General features: G+C 39.9%; 1 protein-coding gene and 1 long non-coding RNA gene across 3 annotated transcripts in view; both read left to right on the forward strand.

Annotated features, from left to right (window-relative positions):
• The first annotated feature begins 11,605 nt into the window (after positions 1–11,605).
• LOC137979937 (uncharacterized) lies at positions 11,606–12,556 on the forward strand. Its single transcript, XR_011118419.1, has 2 exons — positions 11,606–11,868; positions 11,972–12,556. It is a non-coding gene; the product is annotated as an uncharacterized lncRNA (long non-coding RNA).
• Positions 12,557–13,210: 654 nt separating this feature from the next.
• The window catches only part of LOC137979933 (uncharacterized), a 7,497-nt gene continuing 707 nt past the window's right edge, over positions 13,211–20,000 (forward strand). The window contains exons 1-4 of one of the 2 annotated variants that reach the window (XM_068827250.1): positions 13,211–13,353; positions 13,498–13,577; positions 13,670–13,740; positions 18,441–19,978. In XM_068827250.1, the coding sequence (XP_068683351.1) occupies positions 13,671–13,740; positions 18,441–19,135 (765 nt within the window). In that variant the 5' untranslated portion in view covers positions 13,211–13,353; positions 13,498–13,577; position 13,670 and the 3' untranslated portion in view covers positions 19,136–19,978. The other variant, XM_068827249.1, reaches the window with a different exon arrangement.

Here is a 20,000-nt window from a genome sequence, read left to right on the forward strand (position 1 = left end):
ATTTTCATTTAAGAATTTCTCCAAAACAAACTTAACTGCTATTTTTTGTTGTTTTTAAAATTTGCACGCAATTCTGGGTTTGTTTGTTTGCGTTGTCATGGAAAATAAGCCTTATTCGGATTTTGGGTATTTTTGACGCTGAAGAATCCATTGATCCAAGATCAGAAATCAGTTTTTGGATTTTCCCAAAGAACGCACCCTTAGATAAGCTCGGACATCTATGCGCTAATTGAAATGTTCTGAATGGCTCGGGCTACTAGAGTGCAGCTGGTTTTAGTTTCCCAGTGAATACATTACTGCTTTTCCATTCTTTGATTTTGTTACGGGCCTGTATAAAATCCCAAGATTGCACACTCCATTCAAGTTGCCCACCTAACTGAATCAAATATTCCTGGGTAAAATCTTCGCACGGTCACAATTCCACATGAGAATCAACTGACAAAGATTGAATTTTCGTTTTCACCCACCATCAACGCAACAGCAGTGTCTCCTGCGAGCGACCTCAGGCGGTGTGTGTTATGTACATCACTGAAACCCAATTGAAAATTTCTCTGTTAACTTTTTCTGAATGGATATCATGGGTTGGGTTTACCATGCAAACTCAGAGCCTCAATTAAGGAACACCTTGAGTGGATCTACTCTGCGCTCAACTCTGCACAGTCTTCATGTAAAGTTAAATAACAATTGGAAATTTGACTAATTGTTGTTACTTAAGAATTATTGGAAAGAAAGCTTGTTGTCAATTTTTTGCTTCATTAGTCAAGGAAAGGGTTCTTCGGTAAAGGGTTTGGTCCTGAAAACTGCACGAAAACTGGTGGGAATTATTTCTTCTAATAGCAAATATGTTGTTTGTCTCAATAAAATTTTTGGCTCTGAAAGGCTTTCGTGAGATTTTTCTCTCTTTGTGGATTGATGGTGTTGGAAATGATTCGAACTTAACTAATTTGCATATGTGGGTTGATATTTGAAATGTTACATCATTTCATTTCACACAATCAGTATATTCCGAAAAGTAAATCCGTGTAAACTCCCCCAGGCGTCTTGTTCTAAATTTAAATGATTGTAAAATCACTACCGTTCGCGGCCTGCAACTTCCATCTAAGCCTCTTCCATCAATTGCATGCCTCATCCACTCCAAGAATGAGCTAGAAAAAAATTGTGCTCCTTTGCATCAATCAGTTTCCTAAGTTTTACTTTTTAAAGTCCCTCATGCTTTAAGTCCATAAATGGACTTCAGTCCATAATGGCGGCTGAACGCATCAATAGCTTTGTATGCTGATGATAGCAAGATGTGTAGAGTAATAAACTGTGATGATGATCAGATGCTTTTCCAAAACGATTTAGATAAACTTTACCACTAAGATAGTCGAATATTTAACTTCGTAATTTAGTTTCTTTTGTCTAGGTCGGAATATAACAAAGTTAGATTTCTTGATGTTTAAAGATAGCTTATTGGCGGTTACCCAGTCATAGACGTTAGAAAGTTCAGCATTAACTATGGTTTCAAGTGACTTACGATTTCTGTCAGCATATAGCATATGAGTGTCATCAGCAAATAGATAGAACTTCAGTTGGTCAGCACTATTAGATATATCATTTATATAAATTTAAAAAAGCAGAGGTCCCAGTACCGACCCCTGAGGGACTCCTGACAAAATTGTTTCCTTCTTAGAAGTATTTTTAGCACCAATTTGTGTTGTTTACTGACGACCCAGTAAATACGAACAAAACAAGTCATTTATTATTCCTCGAACTCCATATTGGTGCAATTTACTTAGTAATATTCGGCCGTGATCTACCGTGTCAAAGGCCTTTCGAAGGTCTATAAAAATCCTACAAGTCTCGCTTCCGCGGAGCTTCCGCCAGCTATGTAACGGACACTGCTGAAACACGGTTTCAACTGCAACAACATCTTCGAGATGCAAAAAGATTGCTCACTTAAAAACGTCCCCGGCTATCCCTTACTAGTCAATATAATCTCAATGCCTTGCTCGGACTAGCCTAGCCATTCTCAAGAACAATCTACATCTACAAAGCGTGTTGCCCTGGAAGATTTTTTTTTTTGGAGGTTTTTTTTTTTCAGCATGCTGTTTGCTTTTTTACAAGACTTTACAAGTTATGAACACACACACCTACATATACATAAAAGTACAACATACGTCGACCGACCCCTATGTTTTCCAGATCAAAATAACAGAAATAGTATAAAACAGCATCTCCGTGCATAAGTCCAAATTGCCCCATTTCGCTGTATAAAGCGATAACATGTTTTTTGACTTTGCAATAACTAATTCAAGATTTTGAATCTTCCTTAATCTAGACATAAAAACTTTAAATACAGGAAACGTCTGTCTGCAACGACAAAAATACAAATATTGTTAAGCAATTAGTAATGCATGATTGACCAATAACTCGTCTTTACAATTTGGCATTCCCAGCATAATTTCTTTGTCGTTGAGATTGTTTATATTTACATTTAAAGAGCGCAGCCACTTGATAACTTCTGCCCAAAATTCTTCAGTATAATTGCAATGGATTAAGATATGTTTGAGGGATTCGTTCTCCATTTCACAGAAAGAACACACCGGAGAAGACGCAACACCAATTTGATACAAAAAGGCATTTGTCGCTAGATATTTACTGGGTTGCCGTATGGAAATCCCAGTCTAAAAGTGGCTGGCTTTTGCTCGGTGTTACTATTTTTTTTTCTTCCGTGTCGGTAAAAGTCTTGCCTGTCACTCCCCTGGTAAGTGGTATCTTTGTGCATAAAGCCGTCTGCGGGTATTTTCTTAGGATCGAGAGGGTAGTGGAACTGCGTAGATTTCTCTGGTGTACACAGTAGAATCATCAACTTAGCCTGCAATGGCGTCGAAAGTCATGTAACGCGAATGACGTTTTAGTGGATCCTTAAACAAAATATACCCTTATGGAGCTCAATAATGGAAAGTCAGTTGGATAAACTAGGCAGGCGGTGAAAACCAACACCTGGAATCTCAAAAGCGACGAGTAATGGACTTCGACAACAATCTGTCGCCCGTCGAGCAGAAATCAAAGTGAGCTGCATTTCTAAAATAATATTTACCAAGTGTTCTATTATGTAGAACACTGAAACCAAATGGAAAATTCTCTGGTAACTTATGGGTTCAACAAAGACAGAGAACGAATCGAACACCTTAAGTGGATCTGTGATCAACTCTGCACAGTCTTCAGGTAAAAAAAAATTGGAAATGTGACAGCCAAGCCAGAATTATTTAAAAGAAAGTTTGTCGTCTATTTTGTGCTTCATTATTCAAGGAAAAGGCTCTTCATGGAAACGGTTTGATCCTGAAATTTTAGTTTGTTGTAATATTGCGCATATTTGACACGATTGAGTTTTTTCTTTTCACGCACGTAATGAAATAGGAAGGGGTTTTTGCCTCTAATAGCAAATATGTTGTTTGTTTCAAAAAATTGTTCGCTGGAAAAGGTGGCCTTTATGAATTCATCATGTTTTATGATATGTGAGCTGGATAGTTTTTATGGCAATAGTAAAGCATTTTCTTTTTATTCCATTAAAATGTTCTTCAGGAAAGGGTTTGAACCTCAAGTACATGGTACACAGTTTTTATGGCAATAGTAAAGCATTTTGGTGTCAAAATGAGGTTAGCGTTTTTCTGTTGTGCTAACGTGATTAAATATAAATATACATTCTGCCTCGTGAGTTTGTTATTCTCGTTAACCAGCAATGGAAAGTCATTGCAACGCGAATGGCGTTTTAGTGCATCTTATGTTGTTTGTTTCAATAAAATGTTTCGCTGGAAATGGATTCTGTGATATTTTCTGCCTTTGTGAATTATAATATCATGTTGTGTATTGATTTTTCGAGTCTAAGGTTGAAACGTGATACGGGAGGATATTTTTGCTCTGTAAGCAGGAAAGGTTTCATGAAAATAAACAGGTCTGTTGGAAGCGTGCTTGAGTTAATGTTGTTTTCATGTTGTAAATATGTTATTCTCGATCGACCGTCCTGGAAACTTCCTTCTGCTCTTTCTAAAAACTGTGTATCAATATTTATTTACTTTTTCATCAATATTTGTTTCTGCATAAAGCAAGCTAACAAAATCTGTACCTTGCTGAATTTGCATTTGTTAACGTTAATAGTATTTTCGGTCCCATTCTTCTGTTTTACGAAGGGGTATATGTCAGATGCTCAGAGGGCACGCTTAAACTTGTGATGAAAAGAAGTTTATCAACATGTCAGCCCAGAAGCCAATGTTTCTCACTTCCCATTTATTTTCTTCAATCTTTCTGGGTTCAGTACTTTGCTAGTAACCACATGTCTTCTCAGGCTATTTACCCAAGGCTTCTACCATGGCACTTTGACTGCAATGATAGACAATACCAAAACAATATTGTGCACTGTTAGACCTACATATTACGCAAGGACAGATCTGTTTCGTCGTACGAACATGTGAGAACCTGTGAGCCAAAGGGCCTCTGTTGGTATGACTTCTGGGTGACCCCTTACATGGTCTTAATGACCCCCCAACTTGAAAAAATTGTCTGGAGCGGTGCACGTTCCACAGGCAACCCAGTGTACCCTCACGGAGGGTCTAGTTGTTTTTAAAACAGTTTGAATTGAGTTCAGGCATCTTTGTGTCCGAAATGACACGATGGGGCAGTCTATAAATTTCTGGCCAATCAAGGGTATCATTTAAAAAGGAGCTCCTGTATTTCTCTTGAGCGGAGGGTATGGTGATAACTCTATTTCTGAGTTCTTTATAAATAATTCTTGACACCGCTTTATTGATCGAAGTATTTTGCCATGATCGTCAGAGTCATTTAAACTATCCACCATCAACTCGACTAAACATGCCAAAAAGCTTTATAAAATTCTACGGTTAGTCCATCATTTCCTTGGAAGGCTCTCTTGCCTTCCTCCCTCGCGCGCCTCAGGCGTGGCCATAATTTTCTTCTCCGCTCCTGTATTTTCCTTGGGTAGTCAGCATACAACTTAACATCGATCTCATCTTTCAATTCCAATGCTCGTTTAAATACCTTCTCTCGATCGGGAAAACGGAGGAAGCGGGCAATAATCGGTCGAGGAGAATCTGGCTTCTTTGCTCGGATTTGATGCACGCATTGAAACTCAATGTCGCGGGTATTTTCCACTTCAAGCTCCCGTTCCATAAAACGATAAATAAGTTCCTTAGCGTTCTCTTCCGCTGTGTCGGTAGACTCAGGGATGTTAAAAAAACGCAGATTCTCGCGTCGGGTGTAGACATATTGATAGAGGATGCGGCTATTTAGGAATTTCATTGCCGCTTCATTTTCGTTCACTCTTGACTTTAATTGCTCTATCTCGCTATTTAAAAGAGTTAAACTTCCGTCCATAGTCACGACGGCCTTCTCGAAATCATCGGTTTTGGTGCTGAGAGCAGCAACTTCTCCTTTAATACCGTTTACGGAGGATTCCAGCTTGTTGAATCGTTGTAGGACTCCTTCGACCATGCTCTCTAAACTGGTCAATTTTTGTAAAACCAGTTGTAGCTTCGGGCCAAAATCTTCCGCCATGTGAAGCGCAATTGTGACTTCGTCGTCAGCTTCAAACGAAGGCTCGCAAAATCTCTTTTCTTTCGGTGTCAGAGCTCCACTTTCTGAACTGTTACTACTTCCTCTAGTTTTCCGCTTTGAAATACTAAAAAATTCTGCCATACAAGAAATAGTTACACCAAAAATAACAAGTAAGGCGGGAGCGGTTTCGCTTGCATCTTCACTCGGCCATGGCAGACCCAGACCCCCGCCCTGGAAGATTTGAGATGTGTACGAGGGAAATATAAACAGCTTCAAACGAAGGCTCGCAAAATCTCTTTTCTTTCGGTGTCAGAGCTCCACTTTCTGAACTACTACTACTTCCTCTAGTTTTCCGCTTTGAAATACTAAAAAATTCTGCCATACAAGAAATAGTTACACCAAAAATAACAAGTAAGGCGGGAGCGGTTTCGCTTGCGTCTTCACTCGGCCATGGCAGACCCAGACCCCCGCCCTGGAAGATTTGAGATGTGTACATATCGAGGGAAATATAAACAGCTCATTGGCAACGATCGGGGCTGCTCTGAAGATCAGAGCCGTACCCGGTTGGAAGACTTGCAAAGGCATCCTTTCCTTTAAAAAGTGCTTCTATGCTATAAAGACAAGGAATCTTAAAACTATCAGAGACGCTCTTCAATGCACTTTTAGAATCTGCCTTATTTACTACCGTTTTGAAAATTTAGCTCCCAAGAAATATGAGCCACGCAAATTTTGGTCCGAAACACGATTACTAACGGTAAATTCGGATAGTGGGCGTCTGTACACAGCCTACTTCCATTCTTCCCTGGAGCGCATAACATTTTATTTAAAGTTCAAGTAATGTTTTGTTAGTGTGGAAGAAAAGTGAAGCAAATTAGCCGAAATCGTCTTTACTAAGGTTAAAAAGCTCATTAACATGCTTTGGGACACTTTTCAGCAAAAACGCAAACAAAAACAATTAAATAAAAAAATTGGGGTCACGTCCATGGACCCGGTCTAAAAGGGGGTTCCTTTCCCCCTGATGAATTTATTTGCAACTGTAAACATTAAGAGATGTTCACCGGTACACTATCCGCGTTATTGTAAATGAGCAACTGGCTGCAGTAACATTGACTTGTTTTGTTCCGTACTTGGCAAATTAAAAAATTTATCACCATACTTCTGCGCCATATGGTATTCCAAGTAAACTCTTAAGGAAGCGTCTTGTTAAACCAACATTGGAATGGGGGGGAGGGGGTAAAGTGGGAAGAATTTAATCTTTATCACACAGACAAATTAGCGCGTCACACTTTGAGATCTTGGACAAAACTCTTGGGAAACATTCTAGCTTAAGCATCATTTGACGTGCACTTACAAAGTATATTGGTCCTTCCCCCCTCCCCCCAAACCAATGTTGACAATGTGATGCAAAATATTCTGTACAAGCCTTTGCCCGGTTTTTAAACCAACATTGGAATGGGGGGAGGGGGGAAAGTGGGAAGCATTTAATCTTTATCACACAGACAAATTAGCGCGTCACATTTTCCCAACGAGTTTTGTCCAAGATTGTAGCTTTCACTGCTTGTTCTCTCTTTTATAAACGTGTAACCACTGCTCGCCTCGACTAGCTTTTGCTAGCTGCGAGCAGTGTAGATTCACCATGTATCATATAATGAAATTCTACAATAAACAATATCTAGCCCTCACAGAACGACTCACTGCTTTTATCATCTGGAAGGCAAATTTAAGGAATTACGGACATCTCGGAGATTAAAATAAGTTCAGAATTTCCAGTTTTGTGTAGAATACTGAATATTTTTATTTCATCGTTTGGTAAAACTGCCTTTTATTTATTCTTTATTCGATTTTCCTTTATCACGTGATTAGCCTTTGATTACAGCATATAATTTTATTTTGGTAGTTTTCTGTTTATTGTATGTTCAAGATACAATCCTGGACAAAATTGTGGAGACACTTTCTATTTATCTCTCCATATGCAAACAAATTTCTTTCACTGACATAAATCTTCCATTTACGAACCCCCCTTTCCCCCCCCCCCCAAAAAAAGAATGTTGTTTGATACCTCGGTTATTTTGCGCTTGTCATAAACAACTTTGCTTTGGATGGGGCGGGGGGAAGGGGGGGGGATCTTTTAGGGCTTTTCTTGCACGTATTGCCTGACAGACTCAACTTGAGGAATGTCTCAGCTACTTTTGTCCAAGATCATATTTCGAACTACATAAGAAGACGGAAGAATACACAACAACACTCAGTCACACGGCTTAGGGAATTCGTGTTCGTAAACTTCTATTTCCAGTCTCAAATCGAAGAGTGTAATTTTTTTATTGCTACAGCAAGTTCCAAGAAGTTCCAAAATAAACTGTGCGTTTTGAAATATCTGCCTTTGTTCTATGACACCGTGGGTTGACTTGGCTTACGAATATAACACTAACTTGTCGCCTACAAAGACATCCATATGCTTTTCAGTGCCTTTCCATACTTTCCGCGATAAAATCTCAAATTACTTGAAAAAAAGCGAAGAAAACAGTGGAGAATCAAGAAATCACACAGTCCTTCCATAAGAAGTTCTTGTTTTGACCCGAAAGGCTCGTTTTCATGCCTACTTCTCTAGTTTGATTGGCCACTACACTACACCGTGTAAAGTCAAAATAGATACGTTTCATTTCTGAGGAATGGAAACAAAACTAAGTAGTGTTTCGTTTGCGGACTGAGCAGCTCTGGGAATTATGAGAAATATGCTGCATTCCAGCTCGATCCCCTGGCCTGCTTCTTCCATTGTAGCAGTTACCAGGAGTTCCTATTAGCTGAAGCGGAAAATACCATAATACTCTTTGTTTGTCCACCCAAATTTTGAATAAGCATTGTTTTTGTTTTCTCCTGGGACCATTGTAAGTCCGAAGGGAAACAGGAAACAATGCTTAAGCAAAATTTGGATGGGCAAACAAAGAATATTAAGATATCTTTGGCTTCGGCCAATTGGATTTCAAGGCATTTTTCTTCTTATTTTGAATTGGCCCAGCCAGCATTACTCCTGGGAAATCCAGTTTCCGTGCCTTCAATACCACTCAACTCCGTGACCTCTGTTTGTTTGTGTATCGTGTACCACAGGCACCCATTTCACGCTTACGGAACGTCTAGTTCCGAAGGAAATTTGTAGCAATCGGATCACAATCGGCAGAACTCATTCGTATTCTATTGTTACACTCAACGCGATGTCTTTTGGCTTCCCTTCCATATATGGAAAGCGGGAGCCGCAAAAAGATAAACACGAGCTTCCCACAAAAGTGGTCAAGCTGTAAACTAGAGCTTTTGTGACTGAAAAGACCTTCGAGCGGTGATTAACGTTGCGCTGTTCACAAAAATAAAAGATTTCGTTAGTAGCTCAAGTTGCTCCTTCAAAACATCTACCACACACTACGTTTGCTTGATAAAAGGTCTGTGTTATTTTACCGTGGATAAAATGATACGTTAAGATTTGTGTTTCCACAGTAACAAAAAGCTGTGTGCATTAAAAATATAACCACGACAAATTGTTGAAGTTTAAATAAGTCAAAACTCTCTACTCGCAGTACAAACTTGCGACTTAGGAATTACTTTGTTTAACACTTAAAAAGAAAACGAAAATCAAATTAACCTTCTCACCGCCATAAATGCCATTGACATTTATAGATTTTACTCTGTGTAACGCCAGACGATTTTACTCGTCAATGGGGAGCCCCTCAGGGGTGAAAGGGTTAACAACAGCTACAATAGATTCACTCCGAGACTATGTCCCCGTTATTAAACCCTTTCCCTCCTAAGAGTGACACTTATAGATTTTACTCTGTGTACGATTTTACTCGTCAATGGGGGAGCCCTCGGCGGTGAAAGGGTTAAAAAAAAAACAAAATAAAACACCTGCACGCATTCAATATTCATCCTACAGTTTGATTTGAGGTCGATACGTGACATAAACATGACACCGACTGATCGATCGCCGAACATGTTTGTTTCCTATGGATAAACGTTTCACTTGCTTTCTTGCACGACAAACCTTCTTTTTTTCGCAAACTATTGAGCATTCTGTGTTATCACTCGACTCGACTGCTTACTTGAGCTTTTAAAAGTAAGTTTGAATCAGGGACCTTTACTCGTGCATAAGTGAAATTCGAACGACGCAAGTTTATTTTCTGTCTCTGTTGATTATTTGGTCACCAACCATTCGTCCACTGTATAAAGTGACGTTTTTTTGGATGTCATCGGTGATATGGTTATCGAGAGGTCTGTAGAATGTAGTGTCATTAAGTTGTCGAAGGCATTCGTTAATGTACCAGTTTTTGTGTCTAATGACGGTAGCTGATCCTTTGTCTGCTGACTTAAATGTCTTAATGATAATGTCGTCACGTCATTTAAGTGTTGTCATAGCTTGCCGTTCGAGGTCGGTCAAGTTGTCACGTATAATACGGGTTGTAATGTTTGTCTTTTTCTACTGCGTCAAGAAAAGTATCAAGAGCCGGTTCTCTGTAAGGAGGTGGAGTCCTAGTGCTTTTGGTACGAAATGGATTACGGTCAGGTTTTGCCGAAAAGTCGTGGAAGTATTCGAGGAGTCGCATGCGACTGCGGAAGTCATTTAAGTCGGCTCTCACTTCGGTCCAGTTTATGAAACGTGGAGTGGGACAAAAAGATAATCAACTTTTGGCCTTTAATTCACGTCAAATTCCATGTTTAGTACATAAAATATCTTGCCGAGAATATGCGTGCCGAATAATAACAAGTCCTAATTGCGGCCCCCTTCCCGAACAAACATTTGGAAAAGATCCCAGATTTTGGGCCGGAGCTACGTGACCAGCCATAACCAGGGTCTCTTTGGCAGAGAAGACAGATCCTGGAAACGAGGTTGATGGGTTGGTTGAGATATCACACGAAAATCATAAGGCTTGCTTCCCGGGGAAATAATACCACATACTAGGGCCGTAGCAGGCCCGGAAAAATTTAAGGGGCACAGAGATTTTAACAAACTTGTATTTTGAAATTTGGGGGTTTGGGGTTCGGAGGACACATTGGCCGGGCGTAGCCCCGTTCTTTGAAACTGGGGGCATGGGTTTTAACCCACCCCCCCCCCCCCCCCTCCCCATTCCAATGAAAATATTTGAAAACGAAACACCAGAAAGTGCATTTTAAGCATTTTGGGTCTTTAAATTTCAAGTAAATGATTTCTTGGCTGATTTCGTCTATCTCCAAGCAGAGGTAACTGGGAACCAACTGTTTCAAGATACTCAACAGCAGCTTAATCCTGGCCGCTCTCAAAACTCCTCTCTGGCATTTCTGCAGCGCAAGACTTTTCTGCTATCTCATCCTCGACGTTCGCCTTACTATCCTGGGGCCTTACCCAGGATAACACAAAGGATAACAGCGATTTCTGCTTGAATTTGCGGAATTATGAGAGGTCATTTTCACGTTCCAAAGACGAATCCAGTGATGAAGAGAGTGAGTCGCCTGGATATCAAGACGATTAATTTGACATGATGATGAAACCTTTATTTAAGACTAGTACATTACAGGACTAACTGGGGACACATTCATATTCCTTTACATTCCTCGTTTGCCTTAAGTTCTTAGGTTTTTTTTTCTGTAGTTTTGTATCACCGAATGAAAGAAGTAAAAATATGAACTGGGGAAATGGTACTGTAATTAAAGTTTATTAGGAATGATTCTATCCGGAATTATTGACATCTCTCTTCTGGAAGAAGAAATTCTATTTTCAACATTTTATACTTGTGTGTTTTTACTTCTTGGGGAAAAAAAGCCCTGCATTCGTATACATTCCTGTTTTTCAAGAATAGCACGCTCTGGCAACATAAAAAGTGAATCAGGTTACACAATAATATCAAAGTTTTGAACGAACTCTTTACCCGCCTTCTAACGCATGGGTTACCTGTGGCTTGAGGTTGGTCTTTCAGCTCCCCACCCCATTATCGTCGGGATATTTTTGTAACTACGCTGCTGCACGTTTCGGTGCCATTCTGCGGGTCGAGTTCGTTTACAATTGCGTTACGCAAAGAAGTAACGCACCATCAAAATGCTACGAGACGTCAAACGCGTAACGAGCAGTTGGGAATAACATTGCCATTAATAAGTCACTTTCATTGAGAAATTATCATCTTTAGACTACCGAAACGTTTAGAGAATTTAGCTGTCTTTGAGAAGAATGTTAAAATAATTTCATACCGAATTTTTAAGTGATAGGCAAGCGTTTTTCAAACATATTTCCTCCTGTTGATTGCTTTCCGTGTGAATATTTGTCTCATTTCGTCCCACCGCGACATCCGGCCTGCCATGGTAAGACCTACTCTACAGTTACTTATATTGTTTAGTAGCACTAGTTTTCGTTTAGAGGTTAGACTTAAAAGCATGCTAAATAAGTTGTTGTATTTTAAATCAGGATCAGGACCGTGCTGATCCTACCCCAAGAGGAACACAACGTGATGCACTAATTCAGTGGCAGGTTGGTAAGCGGCCAAAGAACTTACGTGTAGGTGGAGAGCTTTTCGCTGGAGGAAGGGGTGCACGCAAGGCAGCAGTAGATCACATAGCGAACGATCCAACACGCAACTGCTGTACTGTGAATGAAGCTGGGAAGGTGACGCAGTTTGAAGTTGTCGATGGAGCTAAGGTCGTTTTGGAGAATACCAGTACTGGCACAACATTTTATTACACAAATAAATTACCTTTGAACAAATAATTCACCGTGTCTCCGTGTAAATGAGCTCCAGACATACTGTTGTTTGAGACGCTAACATATTTTGGAAGGCTTGGTTTGTCGCTATTAGTCCTACCAGTGTTGTTAAAACATTGAAATGTGCTAATTGTACCTTAGTAGAATTACGTGTTCAGCGATATGTCAAGAAACCAGTTTATTCATCAAGCTATATATGTTGTTAGAGGTGTTTGTAATTACTACTGTATGTGTATCGATTTTGAAAGTTTGTTTTTGTGTGACTATTAAAGTAAACGAGATCTTTCGTAATTGCTTTTGTACTTTTGCCTTTTATTAAAAGAATCATTCGTTGTGGCTTCGCCCGACCGACCATTGCAGAGCAACAGTCGTGTCAAAATACAGATTTAAGTCGCCCACATGTCTCCGTCCTCAAAATTGTAACTCTAGGGAGTTCTGGGCCATTGGGAGCCAATTTTTAATTTGCTTTGTTTTTTCAAGATGCGGACCCCATCTCAGCCGAGTGGAAGCGGAAGCACGCACTCTCCCCTCCTTCTCTCGCCGGTTCTCCTTTTCCCTTCCCCTTCGAACGCCTGCCACGCAGGCTACCGAGTGCATACGTTCCCATGATGTTTGAAATTTTGTCATGGAGTTGCAGTCGAAATGTTATGTGGTCCCTTTACTTCTTCGTTCTTTTTCGCGAAGAAACTACAGACAATTGTGTCACGAAAGTACCATGGTAGGCGCTGTCATATTCAGAGTGAAATAAACCGGGCAGCGATACCAACGCATTTGTGTCTGCTTTTCCTGCGAGTAATAATAATTAAGGCTCATTCAAGACATGTATAAAATTCTCGGGTTGTGTTTTGCTGGATAGACCCTTTTTTGTGCTAGGTAATTATTCAATGGTTACTTAATCCGCATTCCAACACATCCGTTGTGTTATTCACTTTGTGACTTAGCAGTTAATTAACATTCCGTTAAGATTCGATTGACTTGTCTTCGGTCGTTTTATATTGTGGTCGGTTCGTCGAATTGTAAATCGCCTTCAATGACTGTAATATTCAGTGTATCGGTAACTTAGAAAAGCCTCTTTGGGTTTTCTGAAGGTAGAAGACTCCGATGATCTTGTGATTAGCTATGTCTCGGGTTGCTGAGCCCGTCCGGCCATGATGATGAATATCCAATTCACATTATAACGTTTTTCTTTTATTGTATGATGATTGAATAATTCAACCGAAATGCAACAACAGTCCTGGAAAAGCTTCGAAGAAAACATTATTGGAACACAAGGAAAAAGCAACTCCCCGAAGAAAGACACGTTCCCAAAGAGGTAAGTAACGAAATCAAGCGCCTCAACTCGCATCATTCAGAATCACATGATATTAGTGCGAAGTCACTTTACATCACTTTTTGGTACTACAGAATGAGCTGCTTTGTGAGTTGTGCCAAGACGCCTACAGACGACGAGTCTCCGATGCCAGAAAACGAGGATGGTAAGTTTTTTTTAGCAGAACAGTACAGACATCTTTAATGTACAGTGTTTACGACACATTAATTTCGTAACGGTCGCTAAATACCACTTTTGATAAGAACTGAATCGAAATGACGTGTTACGGATTTGCTGTTGGATTCGTAATATTTTACGTGGTATAAAAAGCTTTTGGGAATTCCAGTTTGCTTTCAAATCAAAAGATGTCGTTTTGTACAACCTCGAGCCAACCTCGATTGAACCAACCTCGATTGTTTTGAATTTAAACAGAGTTAACTGAACAGGAGTACCCAACGACAAACTTTTCAGAAATGAAGCGTTTTTGGCTAAAATGATTTGTGAGCGTCTGCAAACAGATTTCTGGTTAATTGTTAACTTTCGTGGGAAAAACTTAACCGCTCTTCAGAGCCAGCTAGCAGTAACTATGACATATGTAGTTGCCAGCCAGCACCCGTCTTACCCGTTGTTTTTGCTAGCCAGGGAATATTATTAACGTTTGTTTCCCCAAGGATTTTTTAAAAATTTCCTTTATTATCACTCTTTACCGGCGAAAACATTGTAACAAAAAAGCAACCTTGCTCGAAAAGAATCTTCAGTTATCATCAACAACAGAGTGCCTGACCTCAGCGAAGAGGGACCGAGGCTTGATGCTGCAATACGTGTTTGCCTGCGTTTTCGGCGCCACTCTTGGAAAAATGTTGCTGATTATGTCGCTGATTATATTTCCAGCTTTTAATGTTATCAGTTTTTTCTATAAAAGCTAAAGATATAACTGCGTTAAGAAAGATTTTGTTGTTGTTGTGATTCTTATATTTAGTTGAAAGTCCGCGAGAAGGTTTTTAGCAATTGACACAAGTCGCATAAAGTAAACAGTTCTTTTCGGGTAGAAAATTTTGTGAAACAAATTATTTTTATTTCGCTAGGCAAAGACAAACCAGAACTGAGAAAGGCATGTAATACTGTTTATAAAGTGTTGAGTCAAGAGCATGTTAAGAGCATCATAAACTTGTAGCCAAGTTTTCCATCTGTTCTTTTTTAAGTTGTCCCCGGTCCCTCAAATTCCATTTTTTTCCCTTTTCTTTTCTTTTCTTTCGTTTTTTGTGGTAGTGCACTACATACTATGTCACCGGGTTGTAAGAGTGTAAGTCCGTAGTGACAATAGGGCCGCACTGCGCGCATAACTCAAAAACGTAAACAGATCTGTTGGAAGCGTGCTTGAGTTTCGATATAATGAGCCCCTAAAATCGGCAAGAATTTGTAACGCTCATAAATAATAAGGCAGCTGCTATTTCCAAAACGATAGAATTACCTGGATTAATAACCTCGCCTCGAGTTTTGGTCGAATATTTTTCTCAGCCGGAATGCAATATACCTGGTCAGAGGTAAAAATTAATAATGTACGAAAATAATATATGCATTTCATTCGACGCGACACTGGTGCGACGGATATAAAGACATTTTAATTTATCCGTCTTCTTAAGACGGATAAAGCGTCTAGGACGATTTTAATTTAACAGACTAATTGAACTCGTTTTAGACGGAATTAAATTCGTCTGAATTAAGTTCGACGGTAGCGCGACGTTTTTTTATGCTCAAGGCGAATGGCTGGCCCCCCGGTAGGGTGAGTGCATTGGCCACCAGACATAACGACTACTCCGTCAAACACAACGGTTCACCTTAAACGGGGGTGTACCAACACGCCAACTTCGCCGAGGAATAGAACCCCAAACAGACAAACGAAGAATTGCATCTAGGAGATGCCTCGTCTGACTTACACTCCTAAAGGACAATTCGACAGAAACAACAAGAAAGACTCAAAGACAACTGGACAAAACAAAACAAGCACGACCCAGCACAAGGGTGAAAGGCGACCAATAAAAGGCCGCCCGTCAACCGACTCATCCAACGCCAAGACATTGGTTCACCCCAGAAAACGGCCAGGGCACGCAAGCGCAACACAAAAAGAGATACTAAATGACGATAGGGTGACGTATAAACTAGGCCTTGGAAAGCTGTCAGGTGCTCAGCGTGCACGCTTAAACTTGTGGTGTAAAAGAAGTTGTATGGGAACTTGAGAATTGTCAACAAGTCAGCCACGACGCCAATGTTTCTCGATTCCCTTTTATCCTTCCAGCCCTTCTTCAATCTTTCTGGGTTTAGAATTTTACTATTAAACACATGTCTTCTCGGGGGCTATTTACCTAAGACAACTACCATGGCTCTATAATGATATACGGTACCGAGAGAAAATTTAACGGTACCAAAACAATATCGTGTACTATTAGAGCTACATATTACGCAAAGATAACTTGATTCTCCTGGACTTTCAACTTCAGTGCCCTTAGTTTTCACTTGATCTGGCTCTTCCTCTTTCTTGCCTTTGGCAACACTTGCTTCTTGTTCAGACAATTCCTGAAGGGAGGAATTTATTAAAGAACGGAACGCTTTGCCCCTGTTTCTTGCATATGCCGTTTTTTTCTTTTCCACTGGTGGGTCTTTCTTGCTCTTTTGCAAACTAGACGATTTCTTTGTATCTCTGACGCTTCGTAGTTCTTCATTCTTTCGTTTCTTTTCTACGTCTGAGAGTGAGTTGCTTTTCTTGCGTTTTGCATTCAATGGCTGTTCGAGGTTTTCTTCGGGTTCTAACTTGTGTCGCCTTTTTCGACCATACGTTGACGTGCTTTCGAAGTGAATTGGACTATTGAAGGAAGAAGAAGGTAGCCACATGTCGTCGGCGGGACCATAACCTTTAAATCTCACTTTATACTCATATGATAAAGTATTTTTGCAGAGACGGCGCTCAAGGATATCCTCCACTTCAAAAAACCCGTCGTCAAGCTCATGAAGTTGAAGATCCCCTTCGCTTGTGCTCGGACTAAAATCACTGCCAATTTCACCTTTTAAAATGTAGCCAAGTTCAGCCAATTTTCTTCTGACTGAGGATGTAGAGAGTACTTCCCTGGAATATCTGAATCGACAAGTAATTCCACGAGACCGATTAAAGATGAAGGAACCCTCCAAGGGGTAAGGACAACTTCTCGAGAAACATGGTAGGTGTTGTCCGATTCTGAGTGTGAGTACACAGAACATCGAAACCTTACTGGCGCATCTTTCTTCAATTCGAAGCTTGTCAACTCAGAGCCATCGTTCGAGGACTGAAGAATTTCAATTCGGCCGATATCATAAGTTTTCGAGCCTTTTCGAAGATGTTTAACTCTTTTACCTAGTTTGCCAACCGCGAGAAAACCGCGGTAAATCTGCCATTGCCAAAAAATGTTATTTTTCTCAAAAAATATTTAAAGTTAGGGGGAAAAAAATACATCATTTTAAAGCTAAGAAAATAAGCTTTCCAACAGCATATAACGTATTTACAGACAACAGAAACCTTTTATAAAAGCGAAAGTTGAGCGAAAAAATTTAAGAAAAATAACACAAAAAATAGTTTTCCAGGCTAAATTTGGTCATTTTAGCGTTGATTACGAATTTTTGGATGCAAAACTAAAATTTTCTTCAATTTATCTGCTTTCTTGGACGTAAATTTGACCGAAAACTGACGAGGCACGAATATTTTTGGATTTTTTGGAATAATCGGATTAGCGATCAATGCGTAATGTGATAAGGTGAGGACAGGGTCAAATTTGCGACCCGTTGCTAACGGCAACGGAAGCGATCGCATTACGAATAATTAACATCTGTTTGCCAAAAACCACCCAGATAACCGATTTTTCGACGGAGAATTCATCCCGGAGGATAAAACTATTCACTGGACATGTAATAAAGGTAAATATGCTCAAGCGAATGAGAAAACAAGCGAATATTTTGAGGGAAAACACAAATATGTGAGATCAAAGGACCATATGCTCCAGACACGCAATTGTTTTGCTAAATAACTAATCTTAAGTACCTTTTCAGCGATTTTAACGCTTTAAATCCCATTTAATGAACCACAAATCCTTTTCTTTATCTATTCCGAAGCCTGTAGTGTAATTTTTTGGCTGAAAAACTTTAGAAAAACCGCTTCGCGAGAGCTCCGCGATCGATTGAAAATTTGGTCATCGCATCGGCTCAAATTGCCTGAATTAGAATGGCCGTCATGTAGGCGTAATGAAAGCTAGAAAACCAAGATTTTCAGGGAAACTGGGTCTATATCTCCCCACTAAACACGCCAAATTTCAGTACGATCGATGGAAAAAACGCTGCCCTACGAATCCTACAAGAATGAATCCTGGAGTAACCATTTTCGGTGCGGACTAGTATACTATGTATACTATGTCTAGTATACTATGTATAGTATACATAGTGTACTTTGTATACTATGTCTACGTATGTCTACGTAGTCTTGACACAGCTAGTGTGGAAAAGGTTTTTGTTGATTTGAAAGTCTGGCCGTGAGTATAAAGGTTGATTGTCTTCTTTCGACTGCGGGGACGCTCACTCATCATGACGGCAGTAAAATGGCAGGTGCATAACTCTAACTAAAGTTGAGATCAGCAATAATTGAAGCTGCAAATACAGACTCCACTTCAAAAAATCGGGCTTTTTAATTTGGAAGATTAAAAGTACGTGTTGTTTTTGAAAATCTGAAGATTTATAGACTTGCGTTTCTTAAAAAAAAAACAACAAAACAAAGCAAAATAATGCAAAAAGGTTAAAAAGACTAAATAAATGTTTCATTTATTAATAATTTATTTATTCTTTGTTCAGTCAAAACTGAGGAAATGACTCAACCGGCAGGCAGAGTGTTTGTTGACCTTACTGACAAAACGGATGTTATGTGGATGAAAATGGCCCTGATGGCGGCCTGTCGTGCCGAAATTACAGAGCATGCAGCGGGAAAGCCTAGTGTTGGCTGTGTAATTCGTCGCTCCAGAAGCAAGGGCCCACCTGCAGTGTTAGCAATTGGATGGAACGGGTTCTTGCCTGAAACAACTGAAGACCAATTAAAAGAAATAAAACGCCGCGTCTTTAAGTCAGACAAAAAAAAGCACAATGCCCTGACTAACGAACTCGGCCTTCACGCTGAGGCGAACGCCCTACAGTACTGCTCCGAGAGCCCCGAGATGGCTACCGTTTATGTCACCCATGTGCCGTGTTATTCATGTGCAAAACAACTTGTTGCACGTAAAGTTGGGCGTGTTTTCTACTTGTATTGGATGGACGGTGCGGATAGCACAGTTAAACTTTTTGAAATGTTTAACATTACATGCATAGCATTTGCAAAGCGTAAGGAGGTACTGGAAGATTTCCAGGACGATTTTGTTGTAAAACGAGGTATCCTTCGAGGAGGCACTAAGGATAAAATGCCCGAAAACTGTCCATTCTTTGTGGATTCTAGAGACCTAGACAAAGACGAATCCAGTGATGAAGAGAGTGAGTCGCCTGGATATCAAGACGATTAATTTGACATGATGATGAAACCTTTATTTAAGTGTCATAAAGGGATTCTAGTACATTACAGGACTAATTGGGGACACATTCATATTCTTTTACATTCCTCGTTTGCCTTACGTTCTTAGCTTTTTTTTCTGTAGTTTTGTATCACCGAATGAAAGAAGTAAAAATATGAACTGGGGAAATGGTACTGTAATTAAAGTTTATTAGGAATGATTCTATCCGGAATTATTGACATCTTTCTTCTGGAAGAAGAAATTCTATTTTCAACATTTTATACTTGTGTGTTTTTACTTCTTGGGGAAAAAAAGCCCTGCATTCGTATACATTCCTGTTTCTTTTTTTTCAAGAATAGCACGCTCTGGCAACACAAAAAGTGAATCAGGTTACACAATAATATCAAAGTTTTGAACGAACTTTTTACCTTCCTTCTAACGCATGGGTTACCTGTGGCTTGAGCTTGGTCTTTCAGCTCCCCACCCCATTATCATCGGGATATTTTTGTAACTACGCTGCTGCACGTTTCGGTGCCATTCTGTGGGTCGCGTTCGTTTACAATTGCGTTACGCAAAGAAGTAACGCACCATCAAAATGCTACGAGACGTCAAACGCGTAACGAGCAGTTGGGAATAACATTGCCATTAATAAGTCACTTTCATTGAGAAATTATCATCTTTAGACTACCGAAACGTTTTGAGAATTTAGCTGCCTTTGAGAAGAATGTTAAAATAATCTCATACCGAATTTTTAAGTGATAGGCAATCAGTTTTCAAACATATTTCCTCCTGTTGATTGCTTTCCGAGTGAGTATTTGTCTCATTTCGTCCCACCGCGACATCCGGCCTGCCATGGTAAGACCTACTCTACAGTTAC

Source organism: Montipora foliosa, chromosome 12 (assembly GCF_036669935.1).
Source record: "Montipora foliosa isolate CH-2021 chromosome 12, ASM3666993v2, whole genome shotgun sequence".
Taxonomy (NCBI): domain Eukaryota; kingdom Metazoa; phylum Cnidaria; class Anthozoa; order Scleractinia; family Acroporidae; genus Montipora; species Montipora foliosa.